Source organism: Elgaria multicarinata, chromosome 15, assembly GCF_023053635.1.
Source record: "Elgaria multicarinata webbii isolate HBS135686 ecotype San Diego chromosome 15, rElgMul1.1.pri, whole genome shotgun sequence".
NCBI lineage: Eukaryota > Metazoa > Chordata > Lepidosauria > Squamata > Anguidae > Elgaria > Elgaria multicarinata.
Genome location: NC_086185.1, coordinates 11,927,179 through 11,951,151, shown reverse-complemented (window position 1 = coordinate 11,951,151; position 23,973 = coordinate 11,927,179). Strand labels below are relative to the sequence as shown.

Sequence of the window (23,973 nt, the reverse complement as noted above, 5' to 3'; positions counted from 1 at the left end):
GAGTGTATTATGTAGTTGTCGTAGTACTAACTATTTTTTCTTAACTTCCCTATAGCAGAAGGTTGGGGAATATTTGGAGTATATAGAAATGAGTGACAACAAAGGGTCATTTATAGTACTTTGATGCTTGGGGTAGCACAATATACCGGTTTGGTTGCTTAATATGCTGGTGGTAAAGAAGAGCACAGACCACTGAAAAGAGTATTGCATTGGAAAATAAATAAATAAACCTGTTTTAGATGGTAGTTTGAAAAACAAATGTCGATAAAGCTGTCTTGGGTGAGCTACAAGGTGATATATGAGTAGCTATTGACACATTTAGAAAGGAAGCCTCTATTCTTTTTGTCAAGCACATCAAACTGTTTCAGTGTGTGTTTGTGTGTGTGTGTGTGTGTATATGTTCGCCCCCCACCTCCATCCAGACTAACCAGTCATTCCATTACATACATATTTTGCATGTACAAGATCTCCAGTTTAAAAGGAGTTAAGACCGCAGAGGTAGGAAAGTTCTCAGGCAACCTGCTACCACTCAGAGCAGGCAATGATCTGACTCAATATTATTTGAATCGATATATTCAAAAAAGTTGCAGTTAGAGAAATATTTCTCTTCTATGAGGGGTACAGATCCTTCCATACTAGAAAGTTGTGCGGAAAATAGGAATGTAAGAAACTAACTTTGAAAGTGCATCGTGAAGATTGGTATAACTATCATGAAGATGCAGGAAATATTTTTTTTAAAAAAATGATGTACGTTTCTCTTGGGAAAGTAAAATGACCCAGTCAGTACTAGAAAGCAGTAATATTGGTGGGGGGGCAGTAAAGAGCCTACTGAAGCAGACTTTTTGACGCTCTCTTGAAGAGATAATAAATGTGCCCCAAAGTCCTACATCCTTGCATATAAACTGGTTTTGGATTATTCTAGATTGTTTTATTGCTATCACCCATAGGCCATTTCAAATGCTGCCTTGGGTAAAGCCCTTCTTATGAAACAATGAGTCTAAATTTCTAGGCTTTTGACAAAGGCACCACATATTTTCCTAAAAAGACAGAACTTGTTATTCATGATATGGCTACATGTGTGCATATTTCTCAACACCTACGATATTCAGTTCTTTTGGAATCATATAACTGTGTTACAATGTATTATGGTTAGTTGAATAAAACATGTAGTCCTTCCCAACATATTCAGATAAACTACAACAGCCTGTAACTTGTACCCAGATATACAAATGTGATCACTCACGGTGAACAAAGAGAGAGAGAGAGAGAGAGAGAGAGAGAATCCTTTCCTGAACCATGTGGTGCACCAGATTGTTACATCCTTCTTGCCAATGTTACAAAAAGTAAAGAGGGGGAAATTGACAGGCCCATGCAATCCCTTGTTCTTGTTTCACTCACTAGAGTATTCTGTGATGCTCTAAAAGTTATAAGCAATGCCAAATGAAAGCAAAGACATGAAGACACCTTCAAATTTTGCATTGGAGGAATCAATCTGAAAGGGCAACATTTCCATGAAATGTGGAGGTTTGTTATTGTAACAGGCCCTGTTCAGTCTTCTGAACAGGGCCAGTTACCATAAAGCACATATGCCTGGGCATGGTAATGGACTGGATGAGGGCTAATAAACTGAAACTCAATCCAGACAAGACGGAGGTACTGTTAGCGGGTGGTTCATCTGTCCGGCGAGGTGATGTTTGCACCTTTTACCAGCTTAGGCTGATATACCAGCTGCACCCTTATCTGGACAGAGATAGCCTAGCTACAGTTATCCATGCTCTGATAACCTCTCGTTTGGATTACTGCAATGCGTTATACGTGGGGCTGCCTTTGAAAATGGTCCGGAAGCTTCAGCTGGTACAAAACAGGGCAGCACGCTTACTAACAGGGACTGGCCGACGAGACCACATCACACCAGTCCTTTTCCAGCTTCATTGGCTGCCAGTCCAGGTCTGGGCCCGATTCAAATTGCTGGTATTAACATTTAAAGCCCTAAACGGCTTGGGGCCAGGCTATCTGAAGGAACGCCTCCTCCCATATGTACCTGCCCGGACCCTAAGGTCATCCTCAGGGGTCCTTCTCTGCGAGCCCCTGCCAAAGGAAGTGAGGCAGGTGGCTACCAGGAGGAGGGCCTTCTCTGCTGTGGCACCCCGGCTGTGGAATGAGCTCCCTAAGGAGGTTCGCTTGGCACCTACATTATATGCTTTTAGACACCAGGTGAAGACCTTTTTATTCTCCCAACATTTTAACAATCTATAAATTTTAAATAACATGGTTTTAAATTTGTAATTTTGCATTGCTGCTGTTTTTATCTGGTTGAGCTTTTATATTGTATTTTATATTATGGTTTTATACTTTGAATGATTTTAATTTTTGTGAACCGCCCAGAGAGCTCTGGCTATTGGGCGGTATAGAAATGTAATAAATAAATAAATAAATCCGTTCTAACTATCCCTATATATCAGGTATAGTCCTGGTTTCCTGGTACTTGCCCTTGGTAAAATCATGGTTTCCCTTTTGCCCTTTCGAAAGTTTTTGAGGATGCATTTAAAAAACAAAAAAAATAGTGTATATAGCACACAAGTGTACTAGATAGAACTAGCTGACCTTCCTCATTCCACAACTACCTATTGAGCGAATAGATATTGTTGGATATCTTTGATTGGCAACCATTCTTTAATAATGACTACCAGATCCATTGTGGGATGAAACATTCCATTAAAGATGTGTATTTTTAAGGCAATTGTTCTTGTCAGTTTTCTCATATGCCTTGTTTCAGAAGCCAGTGCAGAACCAGCTACTTTATTGTAGGGTAAATGAATACTAAGAGCCAATATAGTGAAGCAGCTATAATGTTGGACTAGGACTTGGGAGATTCTGTTTCAAGCCTACTCGGCTGTGAAACTCACTGGGTGACTATTGGTTTAACCTACCTCACAGTGTTGCTGTCAGGATAAAATGGAGAGTTAGCTACCTTGGATTCCTTGAGGGGGAAAAGGTGGGATATAAATGAATGAATAAATAAACGAATCATATATAGCAGGCAAAGGAAAGCCTGATTATAGAAATTTGGCAATGCAATTGTATATCCACTTTATTGTGAGTAAACCCCATTGAACTCAATGGGCCCATTCAGAAGACACCTTAAACCATGGCTTTAACCATGGTGGTTAAGTGAGAAAGGCAGGCCATGTTCAGAAGACACCTTAAACCATGGCTTTAACCACAGTGAATAAGGCTTTTTGCTTTGTTCACCATGGCTAAATTCATGGTTTAATGTGTCTTCTGAACACAGCCCAGCTTTCTGGCTTAACCACCATGGTTAAAGCCATGGTTTAAGGTGTCTTCTGAATGGGGCCACTGTGTCTTGCTTCTGAGTAAATATGTATACAATTGCACTGTTGGTCAACTCATCACATGAGTTTTAGTTGCTAATTCAATTGATTTATTGTTTAAAGTTGCAGAAGTACAAAAGTTACATTTCTGAAGCCAGCTTTCTTACTTACTTTTTTAAAAAGTAATGCACATGAGTCATAGCAGCCATCATCTTAAAAGACAATTCCTCCTGTGTGATAGAAAAGGTGGATGCTTCTTTTAAGATGGTGCTTGCCATCTTCAGCATTTATAATTACCTATACTAAAAATAATGTGTGTGCGTGTGTGTGAATGAGAATTAAAAATCTGCTTCCCAATTAACTGGAGCAATTTTTAGTTGATTAAGACTATTTTAATAGATTGATCTAATTAATTAAACACTGCAGCCATAATAATTGGGGGGTGGGGGTGAAGGAGATGCACTAAGTCAGTGATCCTTGGTGATGGGAGAAGGGTATTATAAGCACAAAACTGTGTCCCTATTTTCAACTTGGAAACACTGGAAAGTAGAAAAATATGCTTTGAATCAGTGTTTGTGTGTGTAGTGGTGAGTATCACTAATGCAGAATTTTAATGTAGTGTCTGTGCAACCTGTCCTAAACAGTGTCTCTCCCCCCCCCCCCCGCCCGCCAGTGTTAGGTATTTCTAGCTAGTCACCCTTGCACAATATTTTTAAGGTCATTGGACATGGATGGTTGCAAAGAAATGGCATGGGAGGGAGCAAAGAACATTGCCTCGCCTACATCTTTTAGTTCCTGCGGAGAAGCCAAACCCAGATGCTTAAACAAGTGACTGCAGTGCCCGCTTCTGCTGTGGTGACACAGGAAATGGTGGGAGAGAGAATTAATCACAGGAATGGTGCTAAAACGCTTGAATCAACACAAGTGGGGATTTTCACACTATGGGGAGCCCCTTATCATGTTTCTCGGTGAAGCCATGGTTGCGTGTACACATCCCTAGATGCCTACAAATGAAATGTGGGATGGCTAAGAAGAGACCATGATTTCTAGAGCAGGTGAATGTTCAGGCTGCAAAAAGTGCACCTTTGGCAAATGTACATCACTATTACTGTTCTACATGGCGTACATTTTCATGCATCCTAAGGCAAACTTGCCTGGTTTACAGCAATCAGTTTGGGGCATCTTGGTTTAAGAAATGATTTATGAGGGTTATACACGGTATCAAGCAATAGACTTCAGCCTTTTCAAACCTAGGACAAACTTGCAATATGGAACGCTTTTTTTTTAATGTATATCCCCCTACTCCTCCATGTAATCTCTGTTTTCCTCCTTTGTTGGGGAAATCACTCTGTCTTACTAGGGGAACCTTTTGTGAACCGCCCAGAGAGCTTCGGCTATTGGGCGCTATAAAAATGTAATAAATAAATAAATAAATTGCAGTTTAGGGTAGTGCCGGCAGTCTCTAACAGAATACATAGCATGGGCTTGTGCATTAAAATAAAATTCTCAGGGTTTTTGGGTGTCTGTGTGTGATGGAAGCCAATTTAAATAATATAGGATTACTGGATCAGAATTCTTTTTTCACTTTCTTTCCCAACCTATCCTCCCACTTCCCTTAAACAAAGAAAAATGTAATGCCACAGATATGACCCACCCGTTTGACCAGTGGTCTCTAAATCATATGTAGAAAGGTGAACATATTAAGCATATTTACCCAGGAGACATGTGCATTTATGTATGTATGTGTGTGAGAGAGACAGGATAACTGTGATGACAAAAGGGCTGGAAGAACAATAGTATGTGGAAAGGCTGAAGGGAAGAAGATTAAGCAGGGATGAAGGCAGGTTGACAGCCTGTCAATAACTCAAGGGATGTCAGAAAGAAATGGGAGCAGGAATGGTCTGCCCTGTTCACCGAGGATAGGAAAAGAAACAATAGATATGAAGCATTGCTTTCTCTTTCGATATAAAACTAAAATGTGTATTTGTGCCAGGCAAATACTGGAGAACAGGAGGATCTGTTTGCTAACACTACTCTGAGGTACATTCCCATACTGTTCCAGAGAAGCTGCAACGTTAAAAATCTGTTTGGACTTTGCTTCCTTTAACCAATTAGTATTTCCCTACTCCTATAAGTCGAGGGGGTACTTTTACTCAGGGGCATCAGCATACAACCTGATCCTATGTATGTTTACTCTGAAGTAAAATGTATCATCTTAAGTGGAAGGCTCCAACATAAATATGCATAGGGTTGTAGCCATAGCAAAATAAAATATTTATTTATTTATAATATTTATATATCGCTCCCCATTGAAAAATTTCAGAGCGGTGTACAAGATAAAATGAAAATAAAAACAGAATAAAACAGTTAAAACAAATTTTAAAAGAAGCAAATACAGAGATTCAAGGCTGCATATTAAAGAAAGGCTTCCTGGAATAAAGATGTTTTCAGGAGGCGCCGAAAGGAGTACAAAGTTGGAGCCTGCCTGACCTCCAAAATATGCTGTGAGTCCGCCACCGTGTTTAAAACTCAGCCTCTCCACCACCATTTGCAATGTGGAAATGACACAAATAGTAGCCTATATGACAGGGATGTTCTAACAATGTGTCAGAACATAAGTGGAATGCTTTGAGCATTTAGGAAAAGTACTATATAAATACTAAATAGTATTATTTACCCAACTATCTAGGTGGTGCTCAGCCTGTGCATATCTGCAGTGATGTAGACAATTTTGTTTTGAAACATCACATTTTCTTCCAGGAGTACATGGAAGTATGGCATGTTATGGTATGGTAAATACTGAACACAGTGGCAGGCCTTGTGATCACAGCCAAGCACACAGGCCTTAGTGTGGAAGAAAGGCACTCTGAACTAGATTTCTTACGCTTTTGCACTTTGCACATTCTGAGCAACCTGACATGAAAATAGGTTACAACTTTGCATCTTCCTTCCTCCCACCCTCCCATCCTTCCGGTAGTCCGTCAGTCCTCTCTCTTTTCACCCCCTATTTTATTTCATAGGCGTAGCCTTGTCGTCTGCACTGAAAACACATCCACCCACCCACCCAAATCATCACTTTTGTAAAACACTGCACCTTTAACCGTGCAGTGTTTCCTCCAAGGCACATCCGGTTGTAGTCAAAGGAGAGCACTCCTTAGGAAAGCGTGTTTAGGGGTTGCAGTTGATTTAAGGGCACAATCCTATGCATGTTTAGTCAGGAAAAAAAGCCCTACAGCATGGCTGACTGGGGAATACTGGAAGTTGTAAGACTTTTCCCTACCTAGATATGCACAGGATCGCGCCCTTAAGGTTGCAGCCCTACATACAGGCTTACCTGGGAGTTCACCCCCACTGAACTCAATGGCTGAGTTCGGACGACACGCTAATCAACGGTTGATCCCATTCTGTTCCTATTAACCCACCCACCCCCAGTCGATTAGCATGTCGTCCGAACTCAGCCAATGACTTGCGAGCAAACACACACATCCGGGTTGTGCGGCATCAGCTAGAGTCCACTTCAGTCTCTCAGCCAAGTTTCAAGCTGTCCCCACCACCCTCTTCGGCTGTCTTTTCACTTTACCCTTAACTTTACCCTGTCATTTCACTTTACCCTTACTTTGTGGTTGAGTGTTATCACCCTTATTGTGCTTTATTTCACTTTACCCAGCAGCCAGCACCACCAAGCAGGATATGACCCTTTGAAAACGTTTTGAAAACTGTATACGGCCGGTGTCCTGACCCCCAACAACTTGTCACTACTGCTATAAACCGTTTTAAAGCAGTAGCGTAGATCCTGCCCTCCTTTACATGCAGGACCGCTTTGCATGGAGCGGTGTAACAGGGGTCGCTGCCGCATCTTCTCCGTCTCCTGAACATTGTCCTGGTTTTTTTTTGGGGGGGGGGGAGAGAGAGAAAGAGGGGAAGAGGCGTGCGCCGACGTCATCACCAAGCACGTCATCCTCTCCGAGCCCACGCAATAGCTGACGTCACACCTCCACCTCCCCCCCCTCTTTTGCTATCCTCCCTCTCTCCTCCCCCCCCCCCCCACTTTCTCTTTCCTACGCACCCAATCACCCACCCAGAGACCCTGCGCGGCGCTTGCCGCTCCCCCTCCCGCAGGGGGATTCTCCTACCCGAGCTGACGTCACTTTCTCTCTCTCTCTCCCCCCTTTCCACTCGCAGTTGTTTAGGGACCGCCCCCTTCCCCTCCCCTCCCGCCATGTTAGGGGAAGGAGGAGGAGGAGGAGGGCCGGCGTAACGCGGAGCCGCCCCCGCTCGCCGGGTAGCAGCAGCAGCAGCACCGCCGCCGCCGCCGCCTCCTCCTCCATGGACTGGGAAGGCTGCTGGGAGCCATGAGCCGCGCCGGAGCTGCCGCCGCTGCCTAGGCGAGCGCGGCTCTCTTCGCTGCGCCTCCCTTCCCGTCCCCTCAGAGCGAGGGGAGGGGAAGAGCATGAGCGGCTGCCCCGTCCCTGCCCGCCGCGGCGCCGCCTCGGCCAGGACGAGAAGGAGACGACGACGAGGAGGACGGGGAGGAGGAGGAGGAGGAGGAGGAGGGGGGGGAGCAGCAGCAGCAGCAGCAGCGCGGCGGCCGCCACCAGGACGACGACGACGACGACGACAGCCGCGGCGGCAGCAGCAGCGCCATGGTGCCCTTCGCGCCGCCGGAGGGCGCGGAGGAGCCTCCGCCTGAGCCCGAAGCGGAGCCCTTCTGCCCTCCGCCCCCGCCCCCGCCTCCTTCTCTCCCCGCCGCAGCCGGCCTCATGGAGATCTCCGGCGGAGGGGGAGGCGGCGGCGGCGGCGGCAGCAGCAGCGGCAGCACAGGCGGAGAGGTGAGCGGGAGAAACGCGCTGGGTCCGTGAGGGGAGGGGAAGGCAGGCGGCGAGAGGGAGAACTTGAGGTAAAAGAGACGGCGCTTCTGAGGGGGGCGGTGAGGAGGAGAAGGAGGAGGAGGAGGAAGACGAGGAGGGCGCGCGCGCGCGGGGGTGGGGTGGGGTGGGGGTTTCCATGAAGGGAATGCTAGGGGTTACCTGCTCCCTTCTTCCTCTTCCTCCTCCTCCTCGTTCTCCTTCCACGACTCGCTTCCTGCTCCTCGTGGGTCTGTGGAGACCTGCGGGTGTCTGAGGGGTGTGTGTGTGTATTTTGGGGGGAGGGGGCGTCTGTGAAAGGCACGCGGAGAGTTCGTGACACCCACCGCCGCCCACTCCACGCGACCTCGCGGCGTGTCCTCTATCGCCCTCCCCTCCCCCTTGGCCCTTCAGCTCGCCTGCCTACTCCTCCCCCCTTTCTTTCTTCAACCCCCCATAAGTATAAATCAGCAGTGTCTCCCCTTCAGTCCTCCCCCCTTTCTTTCTTCAATCCCCCATAAGTATAAGACAGCCATGTCTCCCCCTCAATCCTCCCCCTTTCTTTCTTCAACCCCCCATAAGTATAAGACAGCCATGTCTCCCCCTCAATCCTCCCCCTTTCTTTCTTCAACCCCCCATAAGTATAAGACAGCCATGTCTCCCCTTCAGTCCTCCCCCCTTTCTTTCTTCAACCCCCCATAAGTATAAGTCAGCCATGTCTCCCCCTCAGTCCTCCCCCCTTTCTTTCTTCAACCCCCCATAAGTATAAATCTGCCGTGTCTCCTCCTCAATCCTCCCCTCTTCACTTTCGCTGTCAAACCCCATCCCGCCCCCCCCCCCCATCCCCTAATCCAGACCTCTTAGACAAGACTCTCCTGGCTCCCCAAACACACATCCATAACTTCCCCTTCTCCTGCTTGCTCCTAATTGTCCTTGCCTTGAGAGAACTGACGAACTTGCCTTATTTATTAATGTACTCGACTTACAAACTGCCTTTCAATCACAGGCTTCTCCAAGCAGCAGCAGCCAGTCTGAAAAAGATGCCATAAATCAATCAAAGCAGACCACAGTTCCCTTCTTTCTGTTTTCCATCTCCTCTCTCCCCCTTCTTCCTTCCCCAATCCAGGCCAATGACACCCCAAGATGACCCCCCCCCAATACACACATCCAATTCCTATTACCACTCAATTTTAAAAGTCTTTTCTTTTTCTCCCTTCACTTCTCCACTGGTTCCCTCCCCAAGTGTGACAGGTTGTCTCATTTCCTTACCTTGACAGATTTGATCCATGTCCTGAAAATGCCCAGTTCTGAACTGTTGTGAGATGCCTTCAGTCCATACTTTCTTATAACCTGATCCCGGTTTATTCCTTATTAACAACCACTTCTCATTTTGTTCTCTTAGTATTCCTTGCTCGGTAATCCCAAACACAAAGCACTGATGCATCCATTTTCTACCCTGATTTTCACTATGCCCCTCTGGGGTACTATGCCCCCTATGTACCACCTTATTTCTTGACTCTTAGGAGTGAGACCTTCCCAATTCTTGGAACTGAACAGTTCCTCACCCCCTCTACCTGCTTTGTGTGGTCAAACAACAGGCCATGTGTTATTTGAGGGTTGTTTCCTCCTCAAACAAGCCATGCTGCCCGGGTTTGGACAACACAGCAAGCTGTGCCTGGGCAGGTAATTAGGGAAATGGTGCCCAGCATGCGCCAGGATTTAAATCTAGTCACTGGCCTGTTTTGATCGTGCAAACCAGGTGTCGTTGTACCCTACTACTCTAACAAAGACTGTAATATAATGTATTCTTTCTTACTTTCTCAGTCAGCAGTAGTTTACTCCAGACTTTGCTGTGGCTTTTATATTTTGGACCTTGTGTAAACCACCTTGGTTGGTCTTAGAAGGCAATATAGTAATACTATAAATAATGATTAGTCCAACAATAAATTCCTTCTCTTACTTCAGCATTGAAATGTTTTGTACGCTACCAGTGCAGTGGGTGGTGGTGGTAAACTGCTCCTTCAGTAGTTATGCTCCTGCAAAACTGAACTACTTTATTCTGAATATATTACTGGAGTAAATTACTGTGCTTTGTAAGATTATTAATTTCCAAAATAATTATCCACTTCCACCTTATATTCCACAACCCTTATTTGAACTTCAGCCCTCAAGAGTGCCTAGCTTTGCCCTTCAAATGTCTCCTTTAACTAGCCCTAATGACTTTTAAATTCCAGCTATGTCTTGTATATATCAGCCCTACTGGATGAGGCTAGCATTCCATTTTAAAAATAAGAGGTGCAGTGAATATCTCAACCACTTGATTTGGGAGTGGACATAAGGAATATTCTGTACAGCTTAATGCAAAAATAAGAGTTTGTTGTACCTTTCAAAAGATGTCAAGCTGTTTTCAGATGGTCCTGATTTGCTACTACCAGCCACCTTAAATAACGTCTTGTTATATTTATTATACTTTTATTCTGCCTTCCTTTAACAGAGCACAATATAGTACATGGGGTTCCCCATATGGTTTTCCATCCTTGCACTGACCAAACCTGGTTAGGTTCATGAATCTCTTAAGATTCTAGCTGCTCCTTACAATTTCTCCCTTCAGTTATTCTATCTTTCATCTCCTCCTGTTTTTTTTTTAAATCTCTATAAGCCGCACACACTTTGGGCTTTACATGTCCTTAGAGGATCCAAGAACCTATGTGGTTACTGTTTCTAGGCCAAGGAGAAAGTGGCAAACCTCCTGTCCTCCCAAGGGCTCATTTATTATGGAAAACAACTTGTACAAGGTTAGAGCCTGCAAGATGTTGTTCAGGTGAATGGAACCTGATGAATAGTGTATATATCGTGACATCCCTAAATTGGTATGCCCAGCTTCTATATTCTGTGTTATCATTGCCAAGATATTAGAAAATCCCATTTGGATTTAGGATCTTCTGTATTCACTTCTAACCTGTTGTTACAGGTTTGTTTTTTTATCAGAATGGCTTTTGTCCTGTTTTATGTGGCTTAATTGTAGTAGTCTGTCTACTGACTCTTTTCCCTGTCCCAGATACCACCAGAGGTTTCATTAAACAAACATACTCGATGCATCAATTAATGACAATTCCAACAATGTTGGATATATTTTCTAAGAAACTCAGCTGTTTCATGGTAAAAAATAAGCAACAATCTCAGTAAGAATTTATTTAAATATTGGTCAGTTCTCTTAGCAGCTCTAATCCCAAAATGGCTATTGCTGGAAATTGAGTTCAAAAAACTCACACTGTGTAAATAATCATGTTCTACTATGGAGTGCTATATGATATGGAAGTATTTATGCGATAATAATATAAACGAGGTTGTACCTTGCAGTAGACCCCAGGTTTCTGGAATTGGTGGATGAGAATTGAACTGAAGTATTACATATATGCTTTAAATGCCAATTTGCATGCTATGTTAATGAAAGATCTTATCTAAATACTGTTTCAAAAAACTGGTCAGACTTGCCTCTGGTTGTAATTCAAGTTTGTTTTTTTAAACATACTAGTTTTTTTTAATGGCCCACTTAGAGGGATTCCTTTACAGTTAGAGATTATTGTGTTTTTATGTATATGCATAAGGGAATAAGTTGACAGTTTAGTCCTCTGTTAGGAATGAAATCTTAAATGCAGTCACTTTCTTTCGTTTCCTGGAAGCAAGTCCTACATAATTCAGTGGGATGTAACTCCAAAGTAAGCATGCATAGATTGAAGTCAGTGGGATTTAAGCAGGCTACCTGTCTGCATCATTGTAATCTTAGCATTTTATACTTTCTCTGTTTGTGTGTCCATAGAGTGCTGTTCCTGAGCACTGTAATTGCTATGCAATTCTCCATTATAGTTGTATGCACTTGAAATATTTCAGTGATTGAATACTTAATCAGGGTGTATATAACTTAGTAATTTAGGAAAATATTATAACGTTACATTATTAGTTATCTAAATAAAAACAGCCAGTTACCCCTAGTGTGCTGAAGATTGGTGTTTATGCTTGGAACTGTTAAAATATAACGTAGCTGCACTGGCAACAAACACTTAATTTTTTAGCATTATTCCAAAGAGCCTGTGTGCAAGAAGGCATGTTTGTTTTCGTTCAAATATTACATAGCTAGTTAAGTTAACATGTATGTCACAGTTCTGATGGTAGTTACTGTTTTATAAGGCTGCACTCCTGTGCACACTTACTCAGGAGTAATTCCTATTAAACTTTGTGGGACTTGAGCCCAAACTACACATTGTGATAAATGCGTTGAGGACCAGGCTGCCAAAAGGATTGTATGCCAGTCCCTCAGTTGAGAGGGGATAAACTTCTGTGGGGCAAAGTGTTCATGCTGCTGCCTCTTACTAACCCATCCAAGTGTTTTGCATACCCTGCTGTACCCTGAAAGCAGAAACAGTGGAGGTGGAGCTGGTGGAAGGAAAGCAGGAAAGGCCAGCCAAACTTGCAAGCCACTCTGCATCTCTGTTCTGAGCCTTCCTTAGTAACTGTGACTTCTTGGTGAGGTTTGTCTCCCATTTAAAGAACCTTGTGTTTTCAACTATTCCCTTCCAGCCTGTTAATGCTTATACAAAGCCTCTTTCCTCAGTGCTTCCTGTCTCCCAGTCCAGCTTCAGTCTCCTGTCTGCTCATGCATTTGCTGCTAGAAAGGAGATCACTTTTATTTTACTCTGAAACCAGAAGTATGAGGTTGTTGTGCATGAGTCCTGGCATTTTATGCTCTCTCTCACTCTAGTCAATCTTTATAAAAATCTATTGCTTTAAAATATAAATGGAATGATACCTTCTGCATTTTTTTCTATTGATGTTATATACTGAATTATTGTTGTCTAGGTTCTGCTTGCTATCAAATGAGTTGAGGATGTTTTTGAAATTAAAGTTGCCTTTAAAAGACCATCACTGTGGATCCAATTCCTAGTTTTATGTTTAGCAGATGATATGGAAATAGTAATGAAATCTTTGATTGCATCTGTGATAGATTGTGAAAACTACTAAAGTCAGTCACAATATACTTGTTAACTTTGCACAGATTAAGATTCACCTATAATGCTTTCCGCATCCATTCTTGGATTCTATCGGATACGTTTTTCAACCAGTTGTACATTTGATAAGTGGGTGCTGTTACAGAAACTGTTCCACCTGTAATATTCTGGGTATTTGTTGAGTGAGGGTGATTCCTTTTAATATAGAATTATATTATAAATTAAATCACAATTTGTGCAGTTTTCAAATCTTGTTAATATTTCTTAGTTTTGTAGATTATTAGGCCCAAACATTCAGACTTCTAGTTTCTTTTTTCTTACTCTTTCTGAAAAGTAGATTTGTACATGGGAAAATGTTTCACTCTTTGAAGTTCATGAAGAAAACAAAAGCCAGAATAACATAGTGGCCTGAAATGAAATTATTCAGCCATAACAAAAGGAATATTTACTTAGGACAATGCTGTTGGATTTGGAGACAGCAAATATTGTCATGAATATGAATTGAACCTTGCCCTTTCTGTTGCTTTGCCAGCTCAATGCTTCTTTTGTATGTGTTCTCATTGTGGAATTGGTGAGAAAGAAGAGTGCATCCTTAGATTATCAGCTTGGTCTCTACATCATACTTTTAGTTGCTCTTTATAGTTGTCTTTATTTTGATTTATTTATCTAGGTTGTCAACTCACTAAACATGGAATAACATTTTGGCAAACATCCCCATCAAAGGAATTGCATTTTCCAAAGAGTACTGTGTGTGCATAAATAGACTGTTAGGATTTCAAACCTCCTATAATCATTGATAGTGTGAAATATGTGTCTATAGTCAGTACCAATTACTACATTTTTGGGCGGTTGCTTATGTAGAGTTCATCTGGCCTCTTTGTTTCTATAGTGCTTTCGTGCTGTATTAAAAGGATTCTGGATAGATGAGGAAAAGTTCTTGAACAGAAAGTTCTTGAAGGAAATGTGAACACACAGAAACCATAAGCCACAAACAACAATGCAAGTGTGAATGATGCACAGTATCTGACCATTGTGCTTACTGTGACTATTGAGAACAAGACTTTATTTCTGTTCAGGGTGTAACAAAATTAGCACAACATTGACACAACAGCCATGTGTTAATCCTGCAGTATGTAAAAGGAAGCCTAGGGAAGAAATAACAGGTGTGCCTGTCAGCTCCTTAGACAGGCACACCTGAAAAACCACTGATATAAACTGGATAATAAAGGTCCACAAGCAGGGATGAATCTTCATAACACTTTAAATAAACTTGTCAAAAGTTATTTCAGTAATTTTTTTAAAATTGGTTAGCTGAACCTAATATTAAAAAAACAAAAACAACAACAACCCATAGCTAGAAATGACTAATATGTCAAAGGAAAGTCCACTGCTAGCAAGGAGAGAAATGGTAAATGTTATCTACAAAATTCTTAAACTTTTAATAATGATAATGCTAGATTTTTTTTAGTGAAATATATTAATACTTGGTTGCCTGGAGTTAATATTGGCCTTAGGTGACCAGGCTAGTAGCTATTTACAAGAATGCATTTAGCCCTCTTGTGTATTGCAGACATAAAAATGTCTATATGGCTATTAACTGGCTAGTCATAACCGATAGTTAACATGGACACAACATTTTCTGAGTGTTGGTTTAAACTTGAAACTGTAGATTACTGAATAACCCTAAAATGTATAAGCTTTATAGTTTATTCAAAATTTGTGTTTCAGTTCTGTGTACGGTTTTTGGAGCCTGACAAAGAATGCTACAATTAGTTCCATGCACTCAAGGAGGATTTGGGCTTGTGTTTCCTGAACAGTGTGCATACATACACTATGGCAAACTACTTTTGAAGTTTAGGAGACTTTCCAAAGCAATTTGTGATACGGTATTAGGACTGCAGTTCAAAGGAAAAATCAAATCTTACTAGGAATACCCAAAACCTTGGGCACACTACATGCACTTTTTTAGATCCTGACCTATATGTATTATGTATAGGTTTTTGAAAAGTGGTGGCACTTTAAGGCCATGTTAAATGATTAACAATGCAACTCTATATGCATGTTTGTTCGGAAGTAAGTCTGATTAGGTTCAATGGGGCATACTCCCAAGTATATGTGCATAGGATTGCAGCCTAACATTAATTTTCACATGCTCCTAGTTTCAATTTCAGTAAGCCTAACAAGCTATCGAGGTGTTCTCCAAAATTAATGTGGTATACTTGTAGTCTGTCATGGAATCTATTATACTGTATTTATTTATTATTTATTTAGAGTATTTATATACCGCTCCCCATTGAAAAATTTCTGAGCGGTGTACAAGGTAAAATGAAAATAAAAACAGAATAAAACAGTTAAAACAAAATGTAAAAGAAGCAAAAACAGAAATCCAAGGCTGCATATTAAAGAAAGGCTTCTTGGAATAAAGATGTTTTCAGGAGGCGCCGAAAGGAGTACAATGTTGGCGCCTGCCTGACCTCCAGAGGCAGGGAATTCCACAGGAGGGGCGCCACCACGCTGAAGGCTCTTCCCCTGGTGGATTCCAATCGGAGGATGGATCTATGTGGAACCACCAGGCGCAGACTCTTGGATAACCTCAGTGACCAGGCAGGTTGGTAAGGGAGAAGGCGCTCTCTCAGATATCCTGGTCCCAAGTTGTTTAGGGCTTTGTACACAAGTACAAGAACCTTAAACCTGGCCCGTAGCGAATAGGCAGCCAGTGCAGTTCCCTCAGCAGAGGAGTCACATGCTGGAAAGGGGCAGCTCCAGACAACAGCCGAGCTGCAGCATTCTGCACTAGCTCCAGCTTCCGGAGCAGCTTCAAGGGCAGCCCCACATAGAGCGTGTTGCAGTAATCCAGTCTTGAGGTTACCAATGCCTGTACCACCGGGGTCAAGCTATCCTTGTCCAGGAGAGGCTGTAGTTGGCGAACCAACTGAAGATGGTAAAAGGCACTCCGAGCCATGGTGGCTACTTGAGCCTCCAACGACAGAAATGGGTCTAAGAGTACCCCCAAACTACGAACCTGTTCTTTCAGAGGCAGTGCAACCCCATCCAGAACAGGCAATGAGCCTGTCTCCTGTACTCGGGAACCACTCACCCACAGGGCTTCCGTCTTATTGGCCCTCATCCAGCCCATTTCTTCAATTGTAAGACACCATCGATTGTAAGACACACACTAATTTCAGTACCACCAACAGAAAAAAAAACCTAAGACACACACGCAATTCTAAGACGCACCCTATTTTTAGAGACGTTTATATGGGGAAAAAAGTGTGTCTTAGAATCAAAGAAATAGGGTAGTTGTGGCAGTGAGTGTTTATACAAAATTACACTCTTTCATTTTACAGAGAGGTAATGAAGCACTGACATGCTGGATGTTTACAACTGTTCATCCAAAATAAGGTTTAAAACTTATTTGGCTACAGATAATACCTTGATTTTATGTAATTATTTGGTTTCTGGCATTCAGAAGTTTGTTCCTATGTGTAAATCTACACTTGTGGTTTTACTGGAGGAAAATGGTTTTAATTAATGTTTCAGCGCTGTCTGTCTTCCATGTTCCTATTGATTTTCACTAGTCCCTTGTTAGTTTGGCCATTGACAAGGATTTGCCTTAACTTTTCAGTTTGCTGGAACTATGTCTTTATTGGGAACTAACATATCAGTGGTTTTACAGTTTCAAAACGAGTAACTGGGGGATTACTTGTAATTATTATTACAAGTAATTATGTAGATTATGCCAGAAGAAATTCAATGGGGTGGGGTGGCGTTACACCCCACAAGTCAGTTCCTTAATGGTAAGTCTGTGGTGCTTAGAATGTTGACCTGAGTGGGTGGAGTTAGAATGTCTTAGGAGTGGGGAGGAGTGATATATAAGGGAATGACTGAGGGGATTGAGGGAGACTTTTAGGTACTCTTAGAGTCTTTAGCCTTTAGTGCTTTAGCTCTCTGTGTGTAGAGTACTTGGGTTCTGGAGAGATTGAAGTTCAGTATAGAGAGTCGAGTTTTGTGAGGGTGGGGTGCAGATAGACATTTTGTGTATAATAAACACTAGTGATAATAAAGTTCAAGAGTGATTGTGTGAGAGAAAGGAAAGCGTGTATGTGAATGGGTGAAAGGATTGGATGAAAGGTTTCAAAAAGGTTTTGAAATGTTTTAATTTGAAACAAAGCTTGTGAACTTTTAAAAATAAATTTTAATCATTTTGGCATTTATTATCTGAAGTTATTTACATTTAACACCCACTCTAACAATAATTCACCTCAGCACATATAATTCACAGCGCATTATTTTATTATTGAAATCCTTCTACATTTAACCCCTTTCTCCACATAGTTTGGAGAAAGGCGGTGTTTGTCCCTCGCCTCAGGCGTATCAAGCAGTGGTGCTTGGCTTGAGCAGGGAGTGTCCGCGGCCGGGGCTGTTGTTCAGAACCTGTGTCGTGGCAGGTGGATCCAGATTTAGGTGAGTGCAGCTAGGCAGCCTGAGGCAGCTGCGCCTGTCCTTGCTTCCCATGGCTATACAGGGTTGGAGGAACGGGATGAATAAGTTGTAGTGTGAGGGAGAGGGGAGGATCCCCAAAGATCAGGTAGAGGCACCTTCCAAGAGCAGAGCCATTCCATGGATGGAAGGCAAGTCCCAGATCCAACCCCATGTATATAAAATAGATAATTAAAAAAGTAATAACTGAGAATAAGAATTTGGATAAGCTAGTACTATTTGAGGGTGCAGTGGGATGGCAGCTGCAGATAGTTCTTTGATTTTAGGTAAATGCTTAATTGCTTTATGTGAGCTAGTGGATACAAGAGGCTTTTGAGATTTGCTGTTTTATTGATAGAACCGCTTATTTTGTTCTTCACTGTCATTATTAAATTGTGTTTCAAAATCAAACTTTTGTTGAAAGGAATAATCAAACCCTGGACTAAGTCTACAAGAGAACTCTACATGGTTGTGTTGATTGGTAATTTTAAGTCTTTTTTTTTTTTTTTGAGACTGTCTTGTTAAGGCAACCGGATTTGGTTGCCTTAATAAGACTTAATAAGACTTTTATATTACAATGCAATATAAAAGGCTGTGAACACATGCAACTTCTTTCAATAGGAATTAATTTCTGAAGCTTTGAAATCATCTAAATTGATTAGTGGTGGTGAAGGTAGGCAAAGCATGGTGATGTGCCTATCTGCTAAAATTCAGGGTGAAACTAGATGTCAAAGCACAAACTCAGGGTTCCCAATTCTGTCTGTCCCTTGTAATACCAATGCTAGGGCTCAAAAGCATTTTCACAGGAGAATTGGTGCAAAAGGGGATAAATGCTCCTCCCATCCACTTGCCAGTTTCCCTTGGTAAATCTACACCACCCCCACAATCTCTATTTCCTACATAAAAATTGGGATAGAATCATAGATTTCGAAGGTATCTCAGAGATCATCTAGTCCAACCTCCTGCTTGATGAAGGTTTGTGCTGCATCATGCAACTGCAGCATCCCTGACAGATAGCCACTCAGTCTCTCCTTCGATACCTGCAACAAAAGCAAACTCACCACCTTCTGAGGCAATCTCTTCCACTGCTGAACAGCTCTCATTGTTAGGAAGTTTCTCCTTATGTTTAGCAGAAATCTGCCTTTCTGCAATTTCCACTTGTTGGTTCTTATTCTGCCCTCTGGAGCAGCAGACAAGTCCGCTTCATCTGCTGCATGTCAGCATTTCAGATATTTGAAGACTGCTATCATGTCTCCCTTTAAACTTCCCTTCTCAAGGCTAAACATACCCAGCTCCTTCATTCGTTCCTCATAAGACTTGGTTCCTAGACCCCTCACCATCTTAGTTAATCTTTAGATGCACTTTAACCTGTCAGTGTCATTCTTAAAATGGGGTGCCTAGGGACACAGTATTCCAAATGTGCTTGACTGGTGCAGAATAGAGTGGAACTGTTACTTCCCGTGATCTGGACGCTCTGTTAATGCAGCCCAAGATTACATCAGCTTTCTTAGCTGTCACATATTCGGCTTGTAATCTGCTAAAACACCTAGGTCCTTTTCACATGTACTGCTGCCAAGTCAGGTATCCCCTATCCTATGCTTGTGTCTGAGTTTTTTGGTACTTACTGTGTTGAATGTCATCTTGTTAGATTTGGTCAAGTGTTCCAGGCTTTCTAGATCCTTTTGAATTTTGATTCTGCCTTCTATGATGTTGGCTATCCCTCCTAACTTCATGTCATCTGCAATATGATAAGCACCCCTCAACATCCTCATCCAAGTAATTTATAAAAATGTTGAACAGCACAGGAACTAGGCAGAGTCCTGTAACACTCCACAAGAGACCTCGTTCCAGTAGGATGCTGAACCATTAATTGGCATTTGTTGAATATGGTTGCTCAACCAAGCGTGGATCCACCTAATTGTAGTATTATCCAATCCACATTTTACCATCTTGTCAACAAGGATATCATGGTAAACCTTATCATAGGCTCTGCTGGAATCAAGATATACTATGTCCACAGCATTCCATGATCTACCAAACTAGTACCTCTATCAAAGAACAATATCAGGTTGGTCAGGCATGACTTATTCGTGACAATCCATTGTTGACTCCTATTAATTAATGCATTGTTTTCTAGATGCTCACAGACTGACCACTTAATCATATGTTTGAAAATTTTGTTTAGTATTAATGTCAGGCTGATTGGTCTGTAGTTTCTTGGATCTACCCTTTTCCCCTTCTTGAAGATGGGGGCAACATTTGCCCGTCCCCAGTTCTCAAAGATTACAGATAGCAGCTGTGAAGTAAGGTCCACAAGCTTCTTCAGCACCCAGGGATGTAATTCATCTGGCCCTTGAGACTTGAACTCATTTAAAGTAGCTAAGTGCTCTCTAACAATGTCCTTACTTATTATGAGTTGCAAATATCTTCCTATAACATTTTTTTCTACTTGTCCCAGGTTAAACACAGTGCCCTTATGGGAGAAGACCTTTGCAAAATAATTCTGCCTTCTCACTATCACCTGCTAACAATTCATCATCTTTCCTAAGCAACAGACCTCTCCCTTCCTTGATCTTCTTACTTGTGGCATAACCAAAGAAGCCCTTTTTGTTTTTAGCATCCCCTCAGCTCTTTTTGGGCCTTTGCTTTCTTTACACCATCATTACAGGTTTGGGCAATTCTACTCCTTGGTAACATGTCCATCATTCCATCCCTTATACATGGCCCTTTTGTCATCTGTTCCAGGAGGGCATCATCCATGCCTTATGGATGGATGGCCTATAGTAGGCTGCCATAACAATATGACTCTTGCCTTTCCCTCCCTCTGTCTTTACTCAAATGGTTTCAACAGGGCTTCCATTCTGAAATTCATGGATGTTCACAGTGTTGCATACATTCTTTACCTATAATGCTGCCCTACCTCTCTTCTTGTTGGGTCTACTCCTTTTGAACAGGGTATACTATTCAATGGCTATATTCGAATCATGAGTCTTATCCCACCAAGTTTCAGAGATATGTATCAGATTGTACATACCGTCTTGTATAAGGATTTCAAGTTCATCCTGTTTATTTCCTATGCGCTGCACATTATTATCTAGATATTGAGTCCATGGGTGTTGCTCCTTCCCAGTTTCCTTGCTGTATTTACCTACAATTTACTGGGATCCAATTCCGCTGACTTGTCTCTTCCTTTGTGTATTTCTCTGTAATACTTTGTTCAGGGCTTATGCCCCCCACCCATCGGTTTCAAGCCCTCTTGATCAGGTTTGTGGGGGTCTTGCCAAAAACATTCTTCCCAGTCCTGTGAGGTGCACCCCCTTCTTGTAGGGTCTCTTTCTTACTTACTGTGTTGATATGATGGGTGTGGGAAACAATAATGCTGCATTGTTTCTCCCACTGATCATCCGAACCCGGCCAATGAGTGGCTATGACGGTGAGGGCCTTTTTGGTGATGGTACCCCAGCTGTGGAATACCTCTGCCAGGGAGGTTTCCTGGTGCCTAATGTATTGTTTTGATACCAAGCGAAGACCTTCCCCAGGCATTTAAAACCAGTTTTAGATTTAAGCTGCTTTTAGTCTCTGGGCTTGTGTTTCTATGCTACATTATATTTTATTGCTATTGAATTTTTAAATGTTTTATTTCTTGTTGTGAGCCACTTTAGGTAGAGAGGTTTTAATAATGACTTGTTACTGAATTGTTTGGTAATTAATATAGCAAAAATGAATAATTATCCTTGCCTTGTTTATCAGGTTTTTCCAGTGTTTAATTAATATGTTCTACATGTCAGGGCAAGACCATATCCCTGTTAGTAAGGTTCAACTGTTTAACCAAATTTAGCAACTTGATAGCAAGAGAAAAAAAGATTGAATAGTGTTATGTATAGTGTAACTTAGTAAGGCTTATTTGAGTCATTGTAATATAATTAGATTTAAGGGGAGATTTCGTGAGCCATCTAGCTGAATACCCAGGATTCCATAATAAAACAATGTGTATATGCCTTGTTCCTTGAAAGCTACAAACTTTGTTAGCAATTGATTCCCTTGTTGAACTTTTTAGAATGTTGCGAAACTTTAAAGTAGTTTGTCTTCCTGTAATTTGAATCCTAGGACCCATATGCACAGGCACTTCTAAATACCTCTTTATGCTCTTCTTTAAGTATTTTAATTCTGTCAATAGAGTGGGTTGACTTTTAAATTCAGGCAATTTGAATAATTCATTTAAAAATATATTTTCAAGTCTTTCTTTTTCCTGAACAAGAATTCATACTAACTGGTGATATAATAAAAAAAGATTTGTTTGTCATTATGTAGAGCCCTTATATTACTCAGAAGCATAATTTAAAACTTCTGGACTTTTGCACTCCAGAGTTTATATCTTCTTTGGGGAGCAATTGTGAAATCAAATCTTTCTGTTTCATTCTCTTTGTACACATGTAAGATTGCTAAGCATAAACATCCCTTGGCTCGACTGCAAATTATATGCTGCCTTTTTGTGTATCAACCCTATTGTTTATTTAAAACCATGACCAAACATTTCTTTTTTAAAAAGAGAGAAAGGGTGGGGGAGAGAAAGCAGCCACAGGGGTGGGGATGGGGATGGGGATAGGACTTTGACTGTAGAGAAATTGCTGTTAGCATCAATAGCAAATCCATTCACACAGAAAATATCACCTGGAGTGACGAGATGTTCATCATAATCTTGGTGGATTGACCCCAGCTTCATGCATGCTATGGTTCTGATCCCAATCCCCCCACCAGCTGCTATGTTAAAGTTGTTACATGCGATCACAAGTTTAACATAATGGACAGTTTAGCCGTTAGCAGTATGCATGAGGCTAATACTGTCACAATTTCCAAAACTCTTAAAATGTAGCAACAACATTCCGTATAGCACTACAACTTTGGAGGATTGCTTACACTTGGCATGGGACTTGAATTTGATCTTTAGAAATGGCACTCTTGCTATTCATAAGAAATGCTGTTTTTTTGCCCTTCTTTTCCATACATGTTCTAGAACTTTACTCAGAAGTGCTTGACGTTAAATCTAGCACGGCTGGAAAGACTTTGTCTTGTTGCCTGCAAATGTGCAGAAATATGTATGTCTTCATCATGTAGACTAACTTCCTTTTGTTAGAGACTTAACAATGGTTGATTCTGTATTCTATAGATTCCATAACCTATTTAGAAATATTGATGAAATAGTTGGAATTGTATGCAAAGTAATCAGGACGCAATAAGTGTGATGCCTCAAGTTCTTATTTCAAATATGCTAGTACCTTACAAAACTGTTTTGTATAGTGGTGATTATATAGTTTTGACATTTCCTATTTTATTTCTTTTAGCTAAAATAAAGGCCTAATTTATTAATACATTCTGGACAAACACTGGTGTGGTAGTACAGAACACCTGCATGTCACTTCCATGACAGAGATTGCATTACCTGTAAACTGCGTACTGCACACAAACAGCAAATCACATATTGAGAGCAATTTCAGCAGTTTGGCATCAGCCTTTCAAATTTCCTTTTTGATGAGGGATCATTGGATGACCAATACATGTATACTGGAAGTATGCTATGTTTATTCTTGTTTTCTCTCTAACTTTATTACTACTTTCTTTCTGCAGTTGAATGGCATTAAAATGGTGGATGAACCTATGGAGGAAGGAGAACCATATTCCTATAATGTAAGTATATTTTCAGTAGTTCATAATGATGGCAGTTGCCATCAAAACATTTTAAAATAGATGAATATAATCTTCTTTGGGAGGTTTATGCACTGTATTAGTAACCAAACTAGCATAAATCTTGGGAGACAAAATGAGAGATCAAAAAGAAGCAAGAGAAACTTACCCTGGTTCTTTAGCAGGGACGATTTCCTTTTGCACAAGCTTACTGCAGTACATATAAATACAGATACGTGGGTCAGTCTAGACATCCTGAAAGATGATGTGTAATCTTTCTTGAAATAGTTAGGGCATTTTCAAGTTTTAAAATATTGATGCATGCAAATCAAGTAGTATTTTTATTAATTCCAATTATATATGCATTGCAGTTAGTACTGATACTTGTTTAGGGTAGGAGGAAGTAGTATATTGGCAATGTTCTTTGGCATAGTTTGCCTTCATTTTGAAGATTTAGTTAAACTTCAGGTTTTATATTTTTGTTATACTTGAACGAAACCTTGGAAATACATTCTCACAGTTCACAGAAGTAATAGTTTATATTATTATTATTATTAATAATAATAATAATAATAATAATAATAATAATTTATTTTCATGCCTGTCCATGTGTGCTTTGTTAGTCATATG

At 41.3% G+C, this 23,973-nt stretch overlaps 1 protein-coding gene across 2 annotated transcripts in view; it reads left to right on the top strand.

Annotated features, from left to right (window-relative positions):
• The first annotated feature begins 8,083 nt into the window (after positions 1 to 8,083).
• The window catches only part of RPS6KA6 (ribosomal protein S6 kinase A6), a 63,776-nt gene continuing 47,886 nt past the window's right edge, over positions 8,084 to 23,973 (top strand). Inside the window, exons 1-2 of one of the 2 annotated variants that reach the window (XM_063141640.1) lie at positions 8,096 to 8,161; positions 23,287 to 23,346. In XM_063141640.1, the coding sequence (XP_062997710.1) occupies positions 23,302 to 23,346 (45 nt within the window). In that variant the 5' untranslated portion in view covers positions 8,096 to 8,161; positions 23,287 to 23,301. Of the gene's footprint in view, positions 8,162 to 23,286; positions 23,347 to 23,973 lie in introns of both variants that reach the window. The other variant, XM_063141639.1, reaches the window with a different exon arrangement.